Source organism: Plutella xylostella, chromosome 25 (assembly GCF_932276165.1).
Source record: "Plutella xylostella chromosome 25, ilPluXylo3.1, whole genome shotgun sequence".
NCBI lineage: Eukaryota > Metazoa > Arthropoda > Insecta > Lepidoptera > Plutellidae > Plutella > Plutella xylostella.
In genome coordinates, this window is record NC_064005.1 from 2,487,917 (window position 1) to 2,508,574 (window position 20,658).

General features: G+C 38.7%; 1 protein-coding gene across 1 annotated transcript; it reads right to left on the reverse strand.

Moving 5' to 3' along the window:
• Positions 1–87: 87 nt before the first annotated feature.
• LOC105381857 (adenylosuccinate synthetase) lies at positions 88–19,523 on the reverse strand. The gene is made up of 10 exons (XM_011551659.3): positions 19,271–19,523; positions 17,247–17,349; positions 9,296–9,429; positions 7,066–7,211; positions 4,971–5,176; positions 4,418–4,572; positions 3,784–3,908; positions 3,240–3,366; positions 2,753–2,873; positions 88–2,255 (listed from the first exon to the last, which is right to left on the reverse strand). Exons 1-10 carry the CDS (start codon positions 19,433–19,435, stop codon positions 2,185–2,187), a joined length of 1,353 nt encoding a protein of 450 aa, XP_011549961.3. The 5' UTR covers positions 19,436–19,523; the 3' UTR covers positions 88–2,184.
• Positions 19,524–20,658: the final 1,135 nt, after the last annotated feature.

The following is a 20,658-nucleotide window of genomic DNA, read 5'->3' on the forward strand; positions in this document are numbered from 1 at the left end:
TCGGTTTTTAATTTGAGCGAAAGTATTATAATTTCTCTTATCTAGATAGGATAAGTAGTGGGAAAATGGAAATTAAAACAAGCTACGTAAAAGAATAAACCATCATTTTAATGACAGACAGCTGTAATGAAACATTTACATTACACAAATACATAATAGATATCAATATATCACATAGAAACACATTTCCGAGAATGCAGAAGCGAACGGCGATACCAGTGAGCCTTCAAGATTGTTTTAAAAGATCTTTGGAATGGGCCTATGATATTAATAATACGATAAAGGCCCTTACGTGTATTAAAAAGTTTATGTCAGCATCCACACAAAACAAGCCAAATAGTCAAAACGTGTAACAGTTTTCAATGTACAAAAAATATTAGTTCTACACAAGACAAGACACAGAAAGAGGCAACTTTTCAGTTGTTATTATTAGTAATTATCCAAAAAGGTCTTTTATCATCAATTGTATTGCTATTTTATTTGTGATTGTGCTGGCTGAGCCTACACTTTAACTTTTATTACAAATTAACTCTTTAGGAACAAATTAGATACATCCAAATTTACAACATCGATACTATAATACTTTAAAACAGTGAAAAGAATATTGGAAACTAGGCACTAGATACATTATGTAAATACATCAACCTACGGGATTAAGTAATATTTTATATAGTAAAGGATATCACGAGGCAAAACCTATTATTTATTGATTTTTTTATTTAAAAACTAATTCTTGAAATGTAAATTGGTTATTTCAATTCATTTGCATTCAGTAAAGTTGTTGTAGAAATAAGACAAGATTTTTCTACGGCATTGTAATTAATTTATGAGGCCACCGATCTTGAATACCTAATTATATTTAGTTAATAACTTACTTTTAGTTATTCCAACCAACTGCAAAGTTATATTCCAAAAAAATATACGCCATCTAATAATAGTAATTGTACTAAGATGATACATACGTATTTCTAGGAATTAAAAATTACTTCAGTAACACAAGTAGATTGTATCTACATCTTTTGTTTTAATATTACACTTAGCTTTAGTTCCAGCTATGAAAATAACAGAGTTCTTGGAAAATGCGTTCTATCTAGTTGTGTTACAGATCTTAATTATCCATTCGATATATTTTGTACTAAGCACCAAGTCGACGGGTTCCAACCGAGCTTTTCAGGTTGAAAACCAATGGGAGACAATTCCATTAATATTTTTTCAGTTATTGAGGTTTTGCTTCAACATGCTTGACCGTTAAAAGTGCCGATTGACATGAATATTCGTAGTTAAAAAATATCAACGGAACTGGCTCCCTGATACAATAACAATACTGATCCTAGATTGAACTGTCGGCACCGTCTATTTATTTATTTAGTACAATTAAAAACAAGTTTAGCAACAATGCTAGGTTTCAGCCGCAAAGATAAGTACAATAATCTTAAGAGAACTAAAATGATTCTTGCATGAAGAACAAAGAATAACGCGGACTTAAGATGGAGTCGTGAATAAGTGGCGCTTTCACGCATTTACATTAAGTATTAAGTAACAATAAGAAATACGGCCCGATCATACTTTTGCTAACAATACTCGCATAAGGACTAAAGATTTAGTGGGAGTGGAGAAACTTTTATTTTAAGTATATTGCTATAGGTGATAGTGAAGCTAGATATTGAATGGAGACACTCAATGTGTTCCTCCAACTCAATATTTTAAGGCCTTACATAGTTGTTCTATTATTCGAGGTATTCAGAGACACATTTTACGTGAATAATCAATTCCAAAGGGTACAAATACTATTCAAAGTGACATACTCGTATTTAATTGACATAGCTGCAGGTGTCTTATTCCTTTCAACTGAGCGTTTCTAAAAGTGCAGTGAATTCGTCATGCTTGGAAGTTAAGTTGTCTATTCTTGAGATTTTAATAACTCTGTATGCATTACGAATTCACTACGCTTTGAGCCAACTTTGAGTAGCATTAACTGTATAATCGGCTATATAAGTAGCTATACACTTTTGTACCTTGTCAATCTCACAAACAGCCTATTAATTCATTCAAAATATTGATGGTTGTCAGTTTGACTAGGTACAAGTTTATAAAGCTGGCCATACGGCGACTGCCCTTAGTCCTGTAAGCGAGGATAGCTGACCCGTCGCTATCCAGAGGTTTGAGACACTAATGGTCCGTTAGTTACTCGGGGCAGGAGCACTCGCCGGCGTCGATGATCGAATCCCGGCCGGGGCCAACCCCTATGTACCGTACTGTGGACAAAAGAGGTTTCATGTTATAGAGCACAGACATTAAATAAGGAAGGGATAGTTTGCGGTGACCGGTTTTCACAGTAGGTATACACTTATTTTGGCAAATACAATACCTATCTTGAATCTAAGCATATTACCCACAAGACAATGAAAGAGTTCCACTCACAAAATGTCGGAAATCAAATGACCGATGACCCCAATTTTATAAAACTTTTAATTTAGAATTTGGTCAAAATATTTACGTTTTTAGTTGATAATATTCTGATGCTAAAAATGACGATATTGCAGACGGCGTCGTTAAGCTAGCCTTTTCCGTTTATGAGTAATTTGGTGGTATAGTCACTGGAACATATTCATTGCTCTTGAGTTTAGTTATAACAATAGTTAGTTTATTTCAGATAGTAAAATCCATAAAATGTGTTAGTAACAATGTGTCCTTAGTATAATATGTTAGTAAATTATGTTCACAATATATTGTTTAATGTATATGAACTCACCGGGTATCTGCAGGAAGTTCTGTATGCTGAGCACGTACGCCTTCGCGTTCTCGGGCAGCTCGGTCCACGTGCGCACCGCCTCGATGCTGCTGTTCCAGCCGGGCAGCGTTATGTACTCCACCTGAAAGATACAACATTCATAATGAACACTCAAACATACCGTTTTCCCTTAGTGCCGTGTCTCACAAAGACGTTACTGGCGAAGGTATCCAAGCAGTACCCATAAATAGTTAGTCGGTAGAACAGCCTGGCATGTTAGTGTAGACGTCTATGGGAAAGCTACTTGGGTGGCCATTTATTACGAAAGATGGCGACCCTATTCGTTTCCACTCTCTAAGGTGGGGGGCAGACTGTTGTGGCACTGCATGGGAAAGGCCGGAGGCTGAGTGGGCTGATGATTATGAAACTTAAATATGTATACTTGTTTACTAAATCTACATTAATAATCGAATAAAACTAGATACGCGTTCAACAGTCGTCAAATTACCTCAACATTGCTGAGCTCTTTGATCGAAGAAGGGAAGTAGTCGATCTTCTTCCCGTTGAGCTTGTAGCCGACGCCCACCTTGATGGAGTCCAGCGTGTCCAGGATGTCCAGCTTCGTGAGGCAGATGCTGGGAAATTACGGAAACGTTTGAATGTAATATTGTTAAAGAGAGGGCAAGATGCTTTGACCACTTGACTTGAGCGGTGGTACTGCAAACATATACCTCTAGCAAACAAAATGCACGCGTATTCAAATTATTTAGAATAATTGCACTGACTGGATATAATAATATACTTTTAACTCGGTGACAAATTCTAGAAAATATAGCAAGGTTCCGGTGGACAATAGTGGTACTGAACCGAAAAAGTTGTCGAACTCAATGAAGGCCCAACAGTGGGCGATAGAGGCTTCTGATAATGATGGCTAGAAGACATAAACCAGTGGTCAAGAGCGTGCCAGTCAATACTACAACCTGAACATGGGGCGATAGAAGGCTGATGATGAAGAAGATGATGAAGATGGCTAGAATTTTTGCTGTACTCACGAGGTGTATCCGTTGACCATGGCGGTGTACCGCACGACGACCAGGTCGAGCCAGCCGCAGCGCCGCACGCGCTTCGTGGTCACCCCCACCTCGTGCCCGCGCTCTTGTAGCAGGCGGCCGGTCTCCTGGAATTATAATGTGATGGTTGTTTTTAAATAAGAATTATGTATATAGCGACAAGTGTAAAAATATTTTGGATTGTACTTCATTAATACCGAGAGCTCTTCAGTGAAAGGTCGTTTAAGTTTGGAATATATAAATGTGGTGATTCAGTATGAAGCTAAGATTAACGATATAGTTCTAAATCGTAATCGTTAATCTTAGCTCTACACTAAATAATAAATTCGCTAAAGCTAAAGTGTCAGTAAGCCAGTCCTATCCGTCGCTATTGCACCGAGGATCTAAGCTAGTCTTAAGTGGATGGATGAGGGAGGTCCAAGACGAGAGAATCATATTTGTAACAGTGGATGATTGATAAGTATACTAAGCCGACAAATAAAGTGTGCAGCATGTTATATCTATGCCCGGAAATGAAATCAGAAGAACGTCAAAATTCCCAAAAAGAAAAACATAGAAACTTTGTTGGTCACATGACTTTTTACTATGGAGAATGTCACCCTGAATAATTACTCACATCGCTAAGCTCAGTGGGGAAGGGCCCGTCGCCCACCCTGGTGGTGTACGCCTTGACGACGCCCAGCACGGAGCCGATGACCTTGGGCGGCAGGCCCAGCCCCGTGCACACGCCGCCGATGCTGCAGTTCGATGACGTCACGTAGGGGTATGTGCCTGGAATGAGGGTAAGGAAGGGATTAATTTGGGGTTAAAAAAAATAATAAAAGTATCTTTCCCAGCGAGTTCTCATGATATAACGGACCTAACAGGCAACAGCTGCCCCTGTATTTTGTAACTTTTTGGGCGTTAGCAAACGGTGATAATTTTTATCAACTAGGAGACTTATTAACCGAAAACACAAAAAATCTTAATGAAAAAAATATGAAAGAAGATTTATAATACATCTTTACATTCAACATAAACGTTTTTGAAATACGATTAGTCAGTTAAAAGTTATTAAATAATAATCCTCTAATTTGACAGCCATTTTATAACAACCAACCCCACACGCAGTTACAAAATACGGGGACTGGACAACATTCGCACAGCGCCATCTACATCCCAAAACTCACCGAAATCGATATCCAACATGGCGGCGTTAGCCCCCTCGACCAGCACTTTCTTCCCGTTCAATATCTCACTGTGCAGATACGACACGGTGTCTTTGACCAGCGGTTTGATCTCCTCGGCGTATTTGCGGTACCTCTGCAGCTCCGCCTCGGTGTCCACTTGGATGTCCGGGAAGATCTTCGTGTAGTTCGTTGTGAGGGTGCGGAATCTGGAAAAGGGGGGGAAAGGATTTTAGAATAGAATATAATTATATTGTTACTAGCTGTTCCCGCGAGCTTCGCTTCGCCTTAAAAAGTTTTCCCATGGGAATTCCGGGATACAAAGTAGCCTATGTTCTTTCTCAGGGTCTAGACTATCTGTATAACAAATTTAATTCAAATCCGTTCAGTAGTTTTGGCGTGAAAGAGTAACAGACAGACACAGTTACTTTCGCATTTATAATATTAGTTAGGATGTGTTTATTGGTGACTAAAATAACAAAACAGACAAAAAAATAACTAACTTATAACAATAATAAATTACGTTATAAACCAGGAACAATAAATAGCTAATGCTAATAAATACCTTATCGCTAAGAGCGATCGCTTACAGGCAACCATAAGGCTCGGGTGGAAATAGAAGAGAGTGTAAAGTGTGATGATTGTGTTTTATTCTGTGGAATTCGGGGTGACAAACGGATGATTTTAACTTATTTTACTTTGGTGAAACTAGGTAATAAATAATCTGCCTATTTAAAATTCCCGCCTATAAAGGAACTTCTAACTCAAATAAAGTTTTAGAGACCAAAAGAACCTGAAAGACTTTCTTGGCAGAGCGTACTATCTTTGCGGCCAAATGCATAAGCATTTTGCAGCATAAAATTTAATATTTACTAAGACATTTACGGTTTCCTGCTCAGAAGAGGAAATTTTATAACTTCCTAACGTCCATATTATAGCAGATTAGATTAAAAGTGCTCTGAATTAAAAATATTTTATGTAATGACATGGAATTCCAGAAGATTTTTATCTCGATTTTGGCTTTAACTTTAAGGTATATCCTGCAGGGATACCGGGATAAAAAGTAGCATACGTAACTCAGGCTGGGCCTTCTATCTATCATTATATCTAAAACATTTTCCCAATGCTCTGATTACTTATAATACTTAGGGCCTGTTCCACAATGTCTGGTTAGTGGCTACCTGTCGGATAAAATACATACTGTCACTGTCTAAAAAATAATGACAGAGAGTGACAGCATGTATTTTATCCGACAGGTAGCCACTAACCAGACATTGTGGAACAGGCCCTTAATGTAAAATAAAGGAATACACTGCCACTTAAAATATTAGTAATACCTATGTACCTATTGATTTCCAAATAACATGACTAATACTAATAATATAGATTATGTCTGAACGAAACTACGCAAATACCGGCGGGTTCATTGACCTTGTCACGTGAATGCTATTAAAAACACTATTATCTCACCGAATGTTAGCCGCAATTACTTAGTCTGTCGCTAAACGCATTATTTCTGGTTTAAACGAGTGTTTCATTCTAGATCTACATTATCGTCATATGCGAGTAGCGACAAAACTGTCCATTGTAAAATATTTTTATAAGTCCTTGTGGTGTCCAGACATAGTGAAACCAATTCTACACACACTAAAGGGTCTAATTTTATCGTGTGACGTCGTGGCAACGTCGCCAAGTTAGGTTGTTACACAGGATGTTGCAAAAAGTGTATACTAAGCCGAAACCTTAGTATGCAGCGTGTTATATCTAAGCCTGGAAAATAAATCAAAATGTTAAAATTGGAAGGACGCCATGTCGACGTATCCAAGCAGTTCGTATTGAAATGTATGGTACAATCTACGGTGAAGAAACCTGACCTCTTTCGGAGTACCGAATGCTACTCGAGAAGGGTCTGGTGACTTCGCTTCAGACCGTACCTTACATCGTCGCCAAGTGAGGTTGTTATTCAATTCGTCGCTGCCATAAATTCGTTAATGCCATAATGTTGTCGCTTTCAATGTCGTCGCGTCGTCACCATGGCGTCCTAGTGAGGTCTACACGACAGTACACTTACTGTAACATAAGCAACTAGTAAACTCACTTCTCCTCAAACAGCTCGAAGTCGCCGATGAGGTCGCCGATGCGCACGCCGTTGCGGGTCGCCTTCGACGAGTACGTCGGCCCGATGCCCTTCTTGGTGGTGCCCAGCGAGTTCTTGCCCTTCTCGGCTTCTTGGAGACCGTCCACCTGCGGGGGAGAGGGGGGTTAGGTGTGGGAGCCAAGAGAGATATGTGTGAATGAATGAATGAATATGTATTTATTTCACAAAAAAATTTAAGATACAACTTACAAATTATTTTACAATTAATGATGTATGACAATAGACTGTATTCTTCATTGACATGTAGTAGCTTCAAGCAACCACGCTAGGTCTAGATATGTGTCCGTCCCAGCGGTAACACTTGTTATGGTACGTTTACACGCTTGCCAAGCCTTCGCAAGCCCCAACAATCACAAGCGTGTAAAGAGGGCGTTTGGCTTGGCTTGCGTGAGTTTGTGGGCGCTTCCTTCCGATCCAGTCGAGTGTCGGTTTTTTGACGCAGATCAAAGGGCGTTTGCGGCAAGCGCTTGCGACGCATTTACACGTTGGTCCGCGTTCAGTGGGCATTGTGATCTCGCGGCGAGTACACGTTTCCGCTCTAGCCCGCACGCTTCCGTGTACGCAAGTGCGAATTAGCGAGTGGGCCGTTTTGGTGTCTCGTAGGGAGCCTACCTTCTGGTACTAGATTTATTTTGTGCTAGTACGGACAAAATAAAAAATGAGTAGCTGGTCAAATGACGACTGTCTTTCTTTCCTCGAGCATTACCAGATGGTCATTACCATCCATCCATCCATCATCATGGAGCATTACCAAATAAAAGTACGATAAGCCAAATGCAATAGCCGTCACAAGTTCGGTGTCCGCCATGCTTGGATCTATCTTGCAGACTGACGCGTTCCCAAGCGTGTAAACTCCTTTCAAACGCCAAACGAGATTTGTGGAGGCTTGGGGCTGTTTGCCGCTTGCGAAGGCTTGGCAAGCGTGTAAACGTACCATAAGATTCAAACCTAGGATTATCGGGTGTTTGGAACTGTAGGGCTAGCTTACAAGAAACAATTAAACGTATTTAAATCTATTGCTTGCTTGCTTTGACAGTATACTGACTGAACAGGACATAAGTAGATTTAAATGCGCATAATAATGTTTCGTGCAAGCACCTTAGGTTTATCGGAAAAAGGAGTTTTACTCTCCTCCTAAACCTCTTTACAGCGTTTAGCATGTATAACTTTTGTTATAAACGCAAAAATAAATAACGATAATAAGCAATAGGCAAAGCTTTATACACGCTTTATACTTATTTACATCCAAATAACTGATATACGGATTTTTCAAAGCCTTTGAGGAGAATCGAAGATAGCGAAATAAAGTGGAGTAAGAGTGAAACTATACTTTCGTAACGAAAAACCAATCAGAATTCGTGACCGAACAACAATAGAAAAAAAAAGTTCGATTATTTATTCACAATACTGTAGACTAATGGTACAGCTTGGCCTGATTTCCAACCATTTACAAGACTTTCTTGCTAGCAAATAAATAATATGTTTCATTTCACAAAGTCAGTCGCCTAATTTTCTTCAATTACATGAAAATCCGTAACTACGAAGTACGAAGTAGAATGTCAAATTCTCATGGCACAAGGCCAATGTTATAACGTAATGAATGCCATTTCTCCGTGTACTACACAGATACTATAGATCTTTATTACGTAGGCACGTGATAATAAAGAAATGCTATCTCCTGCCAAATGTTTATCGTCAAACATGCTTTAGTTCGTAGAATCTGGACTTCTTTGACTGAAGTGTCAGCAGACTGCTCCTGTCCACATCCGTGTCATCATCATCAACTCAGCCATAGGGCGTCCACTGCTGAACACAGGTCTCCCCAAAATTTTTCCACCTTGTCCAATCAGAGGCGGCTCGCATCCAGCGCTTCCCCGCGGACTTGACTAGATCGTCCGTCCATCTCGCGGGGGGCTGCCCAACGCTGCGCTTGCCGGTATGTGGTATCCACTCGAAAACTCTTCTGCTCCACCGACCATCAGGCCTTCAAGCAATTTGTCCATTGCTTTCACTTCAGCTTTAGTGACTAGAGCTGTGTCGGTTACTTTGGTTCGTCTATGGATCTCTTCGGCTTCTACTGATTCGATCATGTAGAAACACAAAGAAACACACAGCCCTTTCCATAGATCGCCTCTTACAAGCCTCTTGGTACATATCTCAGTACAAGTACCTGTTGGTGTATGTCGAAGACGAGGTGCGCGCGGTCGGAGATGATGAGCCGGCGCTGCCAGTCCGACATGCCCTTCGCCTCGTTCTTCTTCAGCTCCTCGAAGAGGCCGGGCAGGTGGATCACCACGCCGTTGCCTGTGGACCAGATTGGTACCGTAAGAAAGAAAGACAGAAATATTTATTTGACACACTGAACAGAAACAAAAAAGAAAAAAAAATACTACAAAAAAAAGACAAACATACACCAAATATGGGTAGGTAGATAGTAGATACCTACTACTGCGAGGGCACCAATTTAAACAAATGACATATAGTATCATCAATGTATGAGATTCAGAAGATGTTTTGGACAGTGCAACATACGTAGGTGGTCTGAAAAGTTTCCGACCTCAACGTGAAGATGGTAGCACACATCAATGAAAGTCAGGGAATGTAATTGTGCATCTTTTGAAAGCAACACTTGAAAGTTTCAGCCATTTTTGACGCGCGGTTTATATTTTACAGTCGTTTGAGTGAGTCGATGTGAGCATTTCTGTTAAAATGGAAAAAATCGAGTATCGAGCTGTCTTAAAATATTTGTTTTTGAAAGGGAATGCCCCTACGCAAATCAAAGATGAGTTAGATTCTGTGTACGGGGACTCTTCACCGTCATTTACCACAGTAAAATTTTGGGCAGCCGAATTTAAACGTGGCCGTAAGAGCTTCGGAGATGATGAACGTTCGGGACGTCCAAAAACTGCAACTACTGACGATAACATCGCTAAAGTTCACCAAATGGTGTTAGATGACCGCCGAATTAAAGTGAGAGAGATAGCAGAGGCAATGAAAATGTCCAGGGAACGTGTTTGTCACATATTAAATCAAGATTTAGGCATGAGAAGGCTGTCCGCGCGTTGGCTGCCGCGTTTGCTAACGTCAGACCAACGACGTGTTCGAATGAACATTTCCAATGCTCTGTTGGGACAGTTTAGGCGCAATAAATCCGAGTTTTGGCTCCGCCTAATTACTATATGAGAGACTATGTAGAAGAATAAAAATAAATTTTAAGAAAAAAAATCTTGTATCTATGTTAGGTCGGAAACTTTTCAGACCACCCATAAGATGAGCAGCAGCAGTAGGATTCTACAAACCCAACTTTGAAACAAACGATGACACCCCACATACTTATTTATTATCAACCAACTTTTACCCCTTGCATTGTCGGACTCTATCTAGTGCAATAGAGCAGTTGGTCGGCTAATCGACAACGAAACAAACCTGATAGGGTAATAATAATAATAAAAGAGACCACTATAACTATATTTGTCATGTTCAAAGCTTTGATTATGAAAGCAACCTTGAAAATGTCTTAAAAGGCAGTTAAACAAAAACAGTCGTATTCCCCGAGTTTAGTCAACATTGCGGTACCAGGTATGCTACGGTACAATAATGATTAAATTACCTTCGGTATATCTACAGAACGGCAAATGATAGCTAGAATTAACATTTTTATTACAATCGGAAGTTTTGTTTTATTCCAGTTAAAGAATTTGACAAACAATGTCTTTAGTTACTGTAACTTTGTAGTTATTTCGGTTAGGTATAGCCGGTATAGGTAGGTACAGGTATGGATGTTTTGGTGGTCACCTACTAATGTCGTCTTTACATAATATCTTACCGATGATGATTCCATAGACTGAAGCACAAAACTATTGAACGGTATAAGAAATAAGATTTTAGCAAAAAAATATTAGTTCTATTCATTGGTCCACGTAGGACTGATGTAAACAAATTTCTTTCACATCATCCCACATCTCTGGTGGTGATGGCAAGGCACCCTTATGGTACTAGTTGATCACAGCTTTCACAGCCCACATACAAGTTGCGGCAAAATGCTACCCATCTTCTGCAAGCCGTTTTCCTAGGTGTGTCCAAACATAAAGCGGCATTCGAGCGCGGCTGCCGCGCTATGATTGGACGATTGCCGCGCGCGGCAGCCGCGAGCTACCTGCCGCGCGCGACGATCGCCGCGAACGGTGTTAGTGTTGGTTCGCCAGTGGTTGTGTGTGGACGGACGTATTTTATCAAATAAAATGGATAATGAAACAGCAATTCGTCTTATTGAAATTTATGGCTCCCATAGTCCATTATGGGACACTAGACGTAAAGAATATCACAATAATAATGTGAGAGAAGATCTATGGGATGAAATAGCAAAAACATTCGTACAACCAAAAGCAGCTTTAAAATTGAAAATGAAAAGTCTTTTGAGTTCTTATAGAAGGGAGAGAAAAAACAAGTAATGTCACCGGTTGTGGTAAGTTTAATCTTATTACATTTTATAACAGTACTTATTAATAAATCTCTGGCTGTTTACATTTTCACTATACTAATTCTTAATTATCTCTAAACGCGTGGACCGAGTTACATGATTCAAACTGATAAAATGGTTTTAGACCTAGACCTTTTATTTGACACCATAATCATTAAGATATCTCAACAAACAAAAAAATCTAATTTTCAAGTTACCCTCGCGATTATCCAACATGTATGAAATGCGTAATTCAATTCTTTAATAAGACACAAAATCAGCTTATGTTTTAGTTGTTATAATGTTCTTTTTTCTGTTGCAGGTAGAAACGAGGCCTATAAATCTAAATGGTTTGCTTATGAAGCATTTAGTTTTTTACATGACAGGAATAACCCTATTGATGCAGTGGTAAGTACCTATTTCTTTTATATTTTTTTTAGACTATAGCATTCCGCCAGCGGCTTCGCCCGCGTGGTCTGGTTGTTTTTTATAAATTATAACCTAATGTTACTCAGTGAAGATGTAGCTTTGTAATAGTAAAAAAAAAATCAAAATCGGTCCAGTAGTTTTTGAGTTAAATCGTAACAAACAAAAAAAACTTTCCTCTTTTCAATATTACTTTAGATGTAACGGCCATATTATACATACAGCCCGCATACTGCAAAATCTATGAGATCAAATAATGCTAAGGGGCTGTTTATTAATTTTGGCCATTTTTTACCTAAGGTTATGCAATTATTAATATCTTTCTTGCCAATCAATTGATCCGTTTGTCATAAAATATCTTGACAAAAAAATACGAATATCAGAGGGAGTGGTAATAAATTGATTTGGAGTAAAGGAAGCTGTTTCAATCGTCGAATCATTTGTTTTTTAGGATTCCGTAGCCAAAATGGCAAAAACGGAACCCTTATAGTTTCGTCATGTCCGTCTGTCCGTCTGTCCGTCTGTCACAGCCGATTTACTCGGAAACTATAAGTACTACAGTGATGAAATTTGATGGGAATATGTGTTGTATGAACCGCTACAAAAATATGACACTAAATAGTAAAAAAAAGAATTGGGGGTGGGGCCCCCCATACATGTAACTGAGGGATGAAATTTTTTTTTTCGATGTACATACCCGTGTGGGGTATCAATGGAAAGGTCTTTTAAAATGATATAAAGTTTTCTAAAAAACATTTTTCTTAAAGTGAACGGTTTTTGAGATATCAGCTCTCAAAGTCGTAAAAAGTATGTCCCCCCCCCTCTATTTTTATAACTACGGGGTATAAAATTCTAAAAAAAATAGAGGTGATGCATGCTAATTAACTCTTTCAACGATTTTTGGTTTGATCAAAGTATCTCTTATAGTTTTTGAGATAGGTTGATTTAACTGTAATTTTGCTGCTACGGAACCCTTTGTGCGCGAGCCCGACTCGCACTTGGCCGGTTTTTTTAATAAAGAGTCTCTGCGAAGGAAGTTATGCAAGTGAACAGTAGCTAGAACTATGGTTTTGGCTGATTTTGGGCTTAAAATCATTGTACTTCTCAATACTCTAAATTTTGCCGACATGATTCCAAAAGCATTTTCTACTACTCGGCGTGCTCTTGATAGTCTATAGTTGAAAATCCTTTCTTTTGACCCTTTTGGATGAATTCCTGCAAATGGTGTCATCGAATGTGTGCTTAATGCAAAAGCTTGATCTCCTAATATTACATATGGTATTTTAGTTATGTAGGGTATTTGTAAAATTTCTGGCGCTGGTACATTAAGTAGATTATTTTCTACCTTTCGATACAATTCGGAATGTTTATAAACTCCTCCATCTGAAATTCGACCTTGGCTTCCTATGTTAACATACATAAAATTGTAGTTTGCGTCTACTAATGCTAATAGCACGATACTAAAGAACTTTTTATAATTAAAATATTCAGTGCCGCTACGAAAAGGAGCTTGAATATTTATGTGTTTTCCATCTAACGCCCCAATAGTGTGCGGAAAATTCCATTTTTCCTCGAAGTCTTTAGATACTGCTTTCCAATCTTGCTCTGACACTGGTAGCTGAAAAAAAAAATAATAACGTTTTATTTATTTTGTTTCAGGATTGTGGCTCACCCTCAGAGCCGGGTAATACAGAACAAGCTATTCCGGTACAAGGCATTTCAGAACAAGGCACTTCAGAACCAGGAACTTCGGAACCAGGAACTTCGGAACAAGGCACTCGAGACCAAGATACAAATACCAAGAAGCCAAGAAAAGAAATGCCCGCTAACAAGAGGACATATCAAGAGTCAGAGTATGATGCTGAAAATCAAATGATAGAAGAAGCATTAGAAGTAATGCGAAAACAAAATGACAGTAGTAATGATCCTTACGTTGCTTTTGGCATGCACATAGCAGCCGAACTAAGAAAATATGATGCCACTATGTTTACGAGAGTCAAACATTCAATAAATACTATACTATACGAAGCTGATATGGAGCTCCTCAATCAATCATCAACACAAGAATATAACGTTGAAAACAGACGAGGATATTTCACTTCACAGTTTACCGATCATGACTCATCATCTTCTAGTACGTAACATGGGTACTGGCCTTACACAATTGATTCGCGATTTAGACACGGATGTAGATTAATATTGTGAATTAGTTGAGAACAACTGTGATTGACGTATGATGATTGTGTTGTATTTAATTACTACTTAATTATGAAAATAAATAAATTAAAAATCTGTAGTTTAAAATATTTCACCAAATAATAAAAATAATATAAGTAATAAAGTTCATAATAATTTACCTGTACCATGTCCTTAAGAGCTCTCACTATGGCATCGCACACTTCTGGAATTATTGTTGATATTGTTTGCTTTGATACGTGAAACGTGTATTGTAGGCTGGAATAGGAGTCTCCTGTAGCCAAATAACGTAACGTTATTGCAAGTCTCTCCTTCGACGTTATTGCCGTTCGCCAGTGAGTATCCATTTTTTTAATAAATGGTTCTACCAATGTATGTATGTGTTCGAATTCTTCCAAAGATAATCTTAAAAACTGTGGCGTTCGGTAGTTGATTTCGTAAAAGATCCCTTCCAGATTCTTTGTCCTTTGTTGAAAGAGTGGTCGCATCCAACACTGCTTTTTTTTAATACACTTTCTTTTATTCCTTCTTCTACGTAATTTACGAATAATAAGCACAGCAACAACACACGCGGCCGCTTTCATTGTAGTTTGAATAAATACGAAATAAAGAGCGCGGCGTGTCTCGGACATGCCGCGCATCACTGCCGCGCAGAAGGTTTAAACTAGGCGCGCGGCAAATTTGTGTTCCGCGAATGCCGCGCGTAGCTGCCGCGCACCTTGCACGCCGTGTTTGGACACACCTTAAGTTTACTACACCTAGTTGGTTAATTCTGTTTACATTATTCATGCATGTATTTTTCCATTGAAAATGTATTTTATTACACACTGAATACGACTACACTAATAACACAATATTAGAAAAGGCAATCAATTTAAATTACGCGTAATTTAGTTAGTAAGGTAGTCATTTGTAAAGCATGATGAATTGATGACGATGGTTGATTAATGTTAATCCTATGTAATGGTTTTCAAGGTTGTACTTTTTATTGCTTTACTAACACCATGCTTATCTGCTTTAAAACGTACATAGTATGACAGGCTGTTTATAACATGGGAATTTCGACGGGAAACCGTTAAAAGCAAAGCTAACAGATAGTAACAAACATAAAGGATACGGAACGGATAGTTTCATTATCATTACAGTATCGCAGACGAATTGGTGTCACCTTCCTAAATATTCGACCTGACATGAACCAAGTCTTTATCTAGATTAAGGGGCATTGCTACTCGCACACTGTGATAACACTGCACAAGATAATAACACTGTGAATCACCGGATAGCAACCAAAGTTCACTAACAACTTGCCACTTTTCCTACTTGGTCATGAGATGAGTCATGTTTGCTATCAACATCAACTTATGACCCGAATCGTTTACTATACCTAGTCATTCTAGTTATAGTACCTACGCAGACTCTAGGTCTCGACTGGAGTCTAAAATCTGATTCTTGAACCCATTAAATTTCCTCATGTATGTACTTGTACATTCTTACATACAGTTTCAGAAAAGGGACGATCACCGTGTAGAAAGGATTAGTTACTGTTTTCATTCCTGCATAATTATTGTATGCGTGGAACGCCGACAAACCGTATTTTACTGTAACTACGTCTATTGACGACCGAATGGCGCAGTGGTTAGTGACCTGACTACTGAGCCGATGGTCCCGGGTTCGATTCCCGGCTGGGGCAGATATTTGTTTAAACACAGATATTTGTTCTCGGGTCTTGGATGTGCCCGTAAAATGCCCCCTATTACATTGGGACTAACATAACACTCTGGCGAAAAGTGGGTGCAGCAATGCACCTCTGCCTACCCCACAAGGGAGTACATTAGTACAAGGCGTGAGTGCGTGTTTTTTTTTTACGTCTATTAACTCTTTTCTTGTTGCCTCTCACTCCCGTTAACAAGTTACATCGAACATTTCACTAGCAAAGAAGCAGTAGCTAGTGTGAAATGTTGGATGGATCTTCTTTTAGGTTTTCCTAGGAGCGGATCACATCATCATCAGAAAAAGAGCCATCAACCAAGTCATTCGGTACAGTACTCCTGGCCCGAGCATGTGCCAATCTAGCTTTTAGCAAGCATTCTGATATCATTGGGAAGACGCGTTTTGACCGATAGCTAGTATCTGACTCAGACAGACTCGAGTATCTTCATAATCTTAAGTAATAAGATAGTAAGTATACCTGTAATGTAAGTATGTATTAGGTAGCGTACTTATTTGCGTGTTTCAATCGCGGGGACGTACTTCTTAGTTGTTGAGATACTTCTACAATACAATAAAATACACTTTATTTGCACCAAGAACAAAAATCACAAAAAAACAATAATAAAAAAATAAAACAGTACAAAGAGGCGGCCTTATTGCTTATAGCAATCTCTACCAGAAAACCTTTGATATCTTGGTATTTTGTTATTGGTTATTTGGTATCTTCTGGCAAAAAATATTTACTCCAACCCCTATTTAGTGTTAAATAGGGGTTGCTATAAGGTATGGGTTCTGGACGAGGCATCATTAGAGGTTTCCAGATCAAAACTCCCAGCTCCCGCAGTGTTTAGTGTATTTTTAATACTCGCTTCAAGGATTCGTATTACCATAAATAGAGATATCACGCATTAAACTCGATTGCTCTCGACTTTAATCCATAAAGAGTAGCGAAGGTGATAAGTGAGCTATCCACATTTAGCAGTATACTCTGTGAGTATACAACATAGGTACATGTAATACACACGACACGTGATAGGTCACGAGGGATTTCACTAGCTTAACAAAACCGAAAAATCGAGAATCCAGGGGCACGCCAAACGGTACCTTTGACCAAACGGAGTCGGCAGTGCCCATAAGGTGTCACTTGTGTGAAATTCTATACAAAGGATTCATAATTCGATGCGTCCGTTGCGTACGACGCCGAAACGTGGGTAAATAAATAATAAATAAAGACGTGGTGGAAGGTAAGCCTTTCAACATTAGTTTTTTGCGGTGTAGACACTAGACAGTTATTAAATCACCTCATAAGCTGGCATAATAAGTAGCTTACCAATGACAGAGGTGCACTTCTGGTTGATGATGCCGCTGGGCAGCAGATGGAAGTCGAACTCGCGGCCGTCCACCACCACCGTGTGGCCGGCATTGTTGCCACCCTGGCGACAAGAAATACCAAAATGAAGTCGAGGAAGAAGAGGAGACAGGAAGTGTGTACTTAACCGTGTAACTTGTTGTGATGATTATGTTTTGTTTCATGATAAGAGAGGTTTCGGAACGCTTTCTTGACGTCATAGATAAATAGCGTCACGCCGGCTCCACAAGTTGGACCCAACGCAGCTTCAACGTGTGGATCTAGAAAATGGCGTTGAGACCAATGCCATTGTCGGTCAGTAACATATGGTCTGTATTAAAAACAACGTGTGGAGCTGGCCTCAGAGTATCCCCGCACTTTCAAGGAGATCTAATCTAAGGGGGCCTTCTGCGCAATGCCATGTTACGTTTACGTGGTTTGCACTGTACCACCGAAGTATACATAAAACTACGCTTGCTGGCGAGAACTAGTGGAATCGTAAGTCAAAAAGTTAATAACAATCATTTTACTGTTTTCCAAACCATCGTTTTTGTGTCGCCACCGCGCCTTAGTCGCAACAATAGGGCATATTTTTTTTATAAAAGTAAGCATTTTGTTTTAGAACAGTTCCTGGTATGAGTGTTTGGAACCCAGTGTTCATGTTATTAGAATAAATCTACTAGTAGTAAACGAGTATGAAATCATTGTGACATCATCACAGCATGTAAACAATGGAAGTTCACTGTAGTATTGTACTTGTGTGCCTCTTTTTATTATGTACACATCATGTACATAAAGGTACATGATGTTTTTATGTAGGTATATGATAGGTATTTAATGTTTTTAACAGAATCTAAGCCAGTTAGCAAGAAGCTAATAGCACTTCCATAATAAGTACTATGTGCAACACCTAATTTGATGATTTACTTTCACACTTTAAATTTAAAAGTAAAAAGAGTTCATATAATAAAGCAAACTCAATACTACTGGACTAGGTATGTATGCTGCAACTGATGTTTTAAACCAGTATTAACATAAACATTAATCAGTATGATTCAGATAAAACCAGAAAAACCATAACATGATAAGGAACTACTTGGTACAGGTTAAATCCATAATATGAAATATTTACATATCTATATACACTTTGGTACCCTCCTGTGAATACCTAACATCACTGACCCCCAATAACATAATTGGTTGATTGATGTTTAGATATTTATGGATTTTACTACCTACATAATGTCAAACATTGTGTTCACAAATAAAATTGAAGTGTTCACTTAAGTTTGGCTGATAATGTAATCTGAGATAAAATCGCCAATCTCAATAATAGTTGATTGTTTGAAAATAGAATGTTTTGACTCCAAACAACCAGAGGACACAGAAAAAACATCTCAATAGCACTATGCTACGATGAATGGCCCAGACCTTGGCAAAATTCCACAATTAGCTTCCACACCGAGGTCTATTTATGTAGATAAGTGTTATGTCAGTCATTCATGCTTGACTGCATCATTGCCCAGTCACATGACTGCAATAATGCTTACAAAAAAGTAAATAAAAGTATTAGAACTATGTTACATAACTTCTGTCTACAACTTAACAAACGAAAGGTGTGGGAAATCTGTCTGTACCCGCCACAAAACTTAGCACAATCCAAATCTTGCAGGATTTCATGGGTAAATTTCACTAAATGTTTTCAAACAAAATCTGGATGTCAGCCAAGAGAAAAAGCTTTACAATTAAATCGTATTTCAAGTTCAGCTGCGGACGCTCGACTGAAAATAAACAGATTTAGGTCCTAGATTTTTTATAGAGTAAAAATAATCGCGTATTATAGTTAACTTGCTAATTCGCATTGTGTTAGACATAACCTCTGAGGTCAAGTTTAATTCATAGTTTTCTGCAAAAGAGTAAGTGCTGGAGTAACTGTTTGTGGTGATTACTGTTCAGTAGTGCAGCCTACACATGTCAGGCCCAAGTTGGAGCCGGGAGGAGCTCACCTGGCATCGGCACACGATGTCGGAGTCCACCGCCAATAGATCCACAACTTTTCCTTTACCCTCATCACCCCATTGCGCTCCCAACACAACGGTCACTTTGTTACTATCCTTTCTCGACTTTTTCACTGGAGTAACTTCTCCGTTCAACATGGTTTGTGAAGACATTTTTCGGCTTAATTTTGGAATTTTTAGTATTTTTCACGAAATCAAACGCGGTTACGCGCGCGCATGCAGCGCAGCTGTCAACAATTAACTGAACATGGGCTTTTCAGCTAATACAAAATGTCACTCTTATTTTTCAAGCTCTAATTTTTTGTTTGTGAGCACATCTATAGATGGCGCTGTAATGAGAATTATAATAATGATAATTGAGTCCAAATAATATCTGGCAACATTATTTTACTATTATTTATTTTTAATACTGGTAATTATTAAAACTCCGGCAATGGTACGTTTCTTTACAGTCAAAATATTACGTCAAATTCAACTGCTATAATAGTTATTAAATATTTAAGTATCTAGTCATTCACGAAAATTTAATAAAATAAAACATTACATATATATTTATATTACTAATTCTGACATCAATATGTTTAAAAAATATAGAATTTGCATACTACAAAATATTTCAGTGTGTATATGTCATTCACGCAATGTGTGCATAATACGGAACGTTATTTGTTATTACGGCCGCCATAATACAAATAACTTTTTCGGATTTTTGTGATTTTATCGACAACTCTAGCTTTTTCGTGGACTCTGATTTGCCTCCTCACCTTCTGACCTTTGCGAGTACTATAATTGACCTTGATTTGCCTTTTGATTTGGATTTTGTACTATGGCGTCGAAACATAAGTGTTTTATTCCTGGTTGTGACCAGAATGAAAAACGTAAGTACCTATATTCACTAATTAATGTTCCGACTTTGGACGAGTGTTGTGTCTACCGTCGTAAAATTAAGTTTGATGTAATCTAGCTGAAGGATTGGTGCTTAGTGGCGGCTTATCAAGCTATGTACAACTCGGTTGCCAAAAGAATGGACCTGATACTCGGGCCGAGAATGGATCATAGCAACTCGGCGATACCGTAATGGATCGCGTTCGTAGTTCATCGACGCTCAAGCGAAACCAAGAGTAGAAACCAGTATCCCGCGCGGCATTAAACTATGAACTCCATATCATTGGTACAGGCCAGGATTTGAACCCACAGCCTCTCGATTGAGAGGACGAGGCCTTATCCATTACGCCACCACGGCTCTCCGTCATGCTGGTTAAATATAAATGTTTTTATTGCAGGTGAAACCACCAGTACCTTACATAGGTTACCCAATCCTGATAAGGATGCTGGAAGATTCAGAAAATGGACCAATGCTATTGGTGGAATGTTAT

Bases quoted from the DNA above. Each gene is read 5' to 3' on its own strand.
- LOC105381857 (XM_011551659.3), bottom strand. From the start codon at position 19,435: ATGTCTTCACAAACCATGTTGAACGGAGAAGTTACTCCAGTGAAAAAG. The intron at 3,367-3,783 runs GTGAGTACAGCA...GTAATTTCCCAG, and splicing joins ATGGTCAACGGATACACCTC to CATCTGCCTCACGAAGCTGG. The intron at 2,256-2,752 runs GTGAGTTCATAT...TTTTGTCCACAG, and splicing joins GAACTTCCTGCAGATACCCG to TACGGTACATAGGGGTTGGC.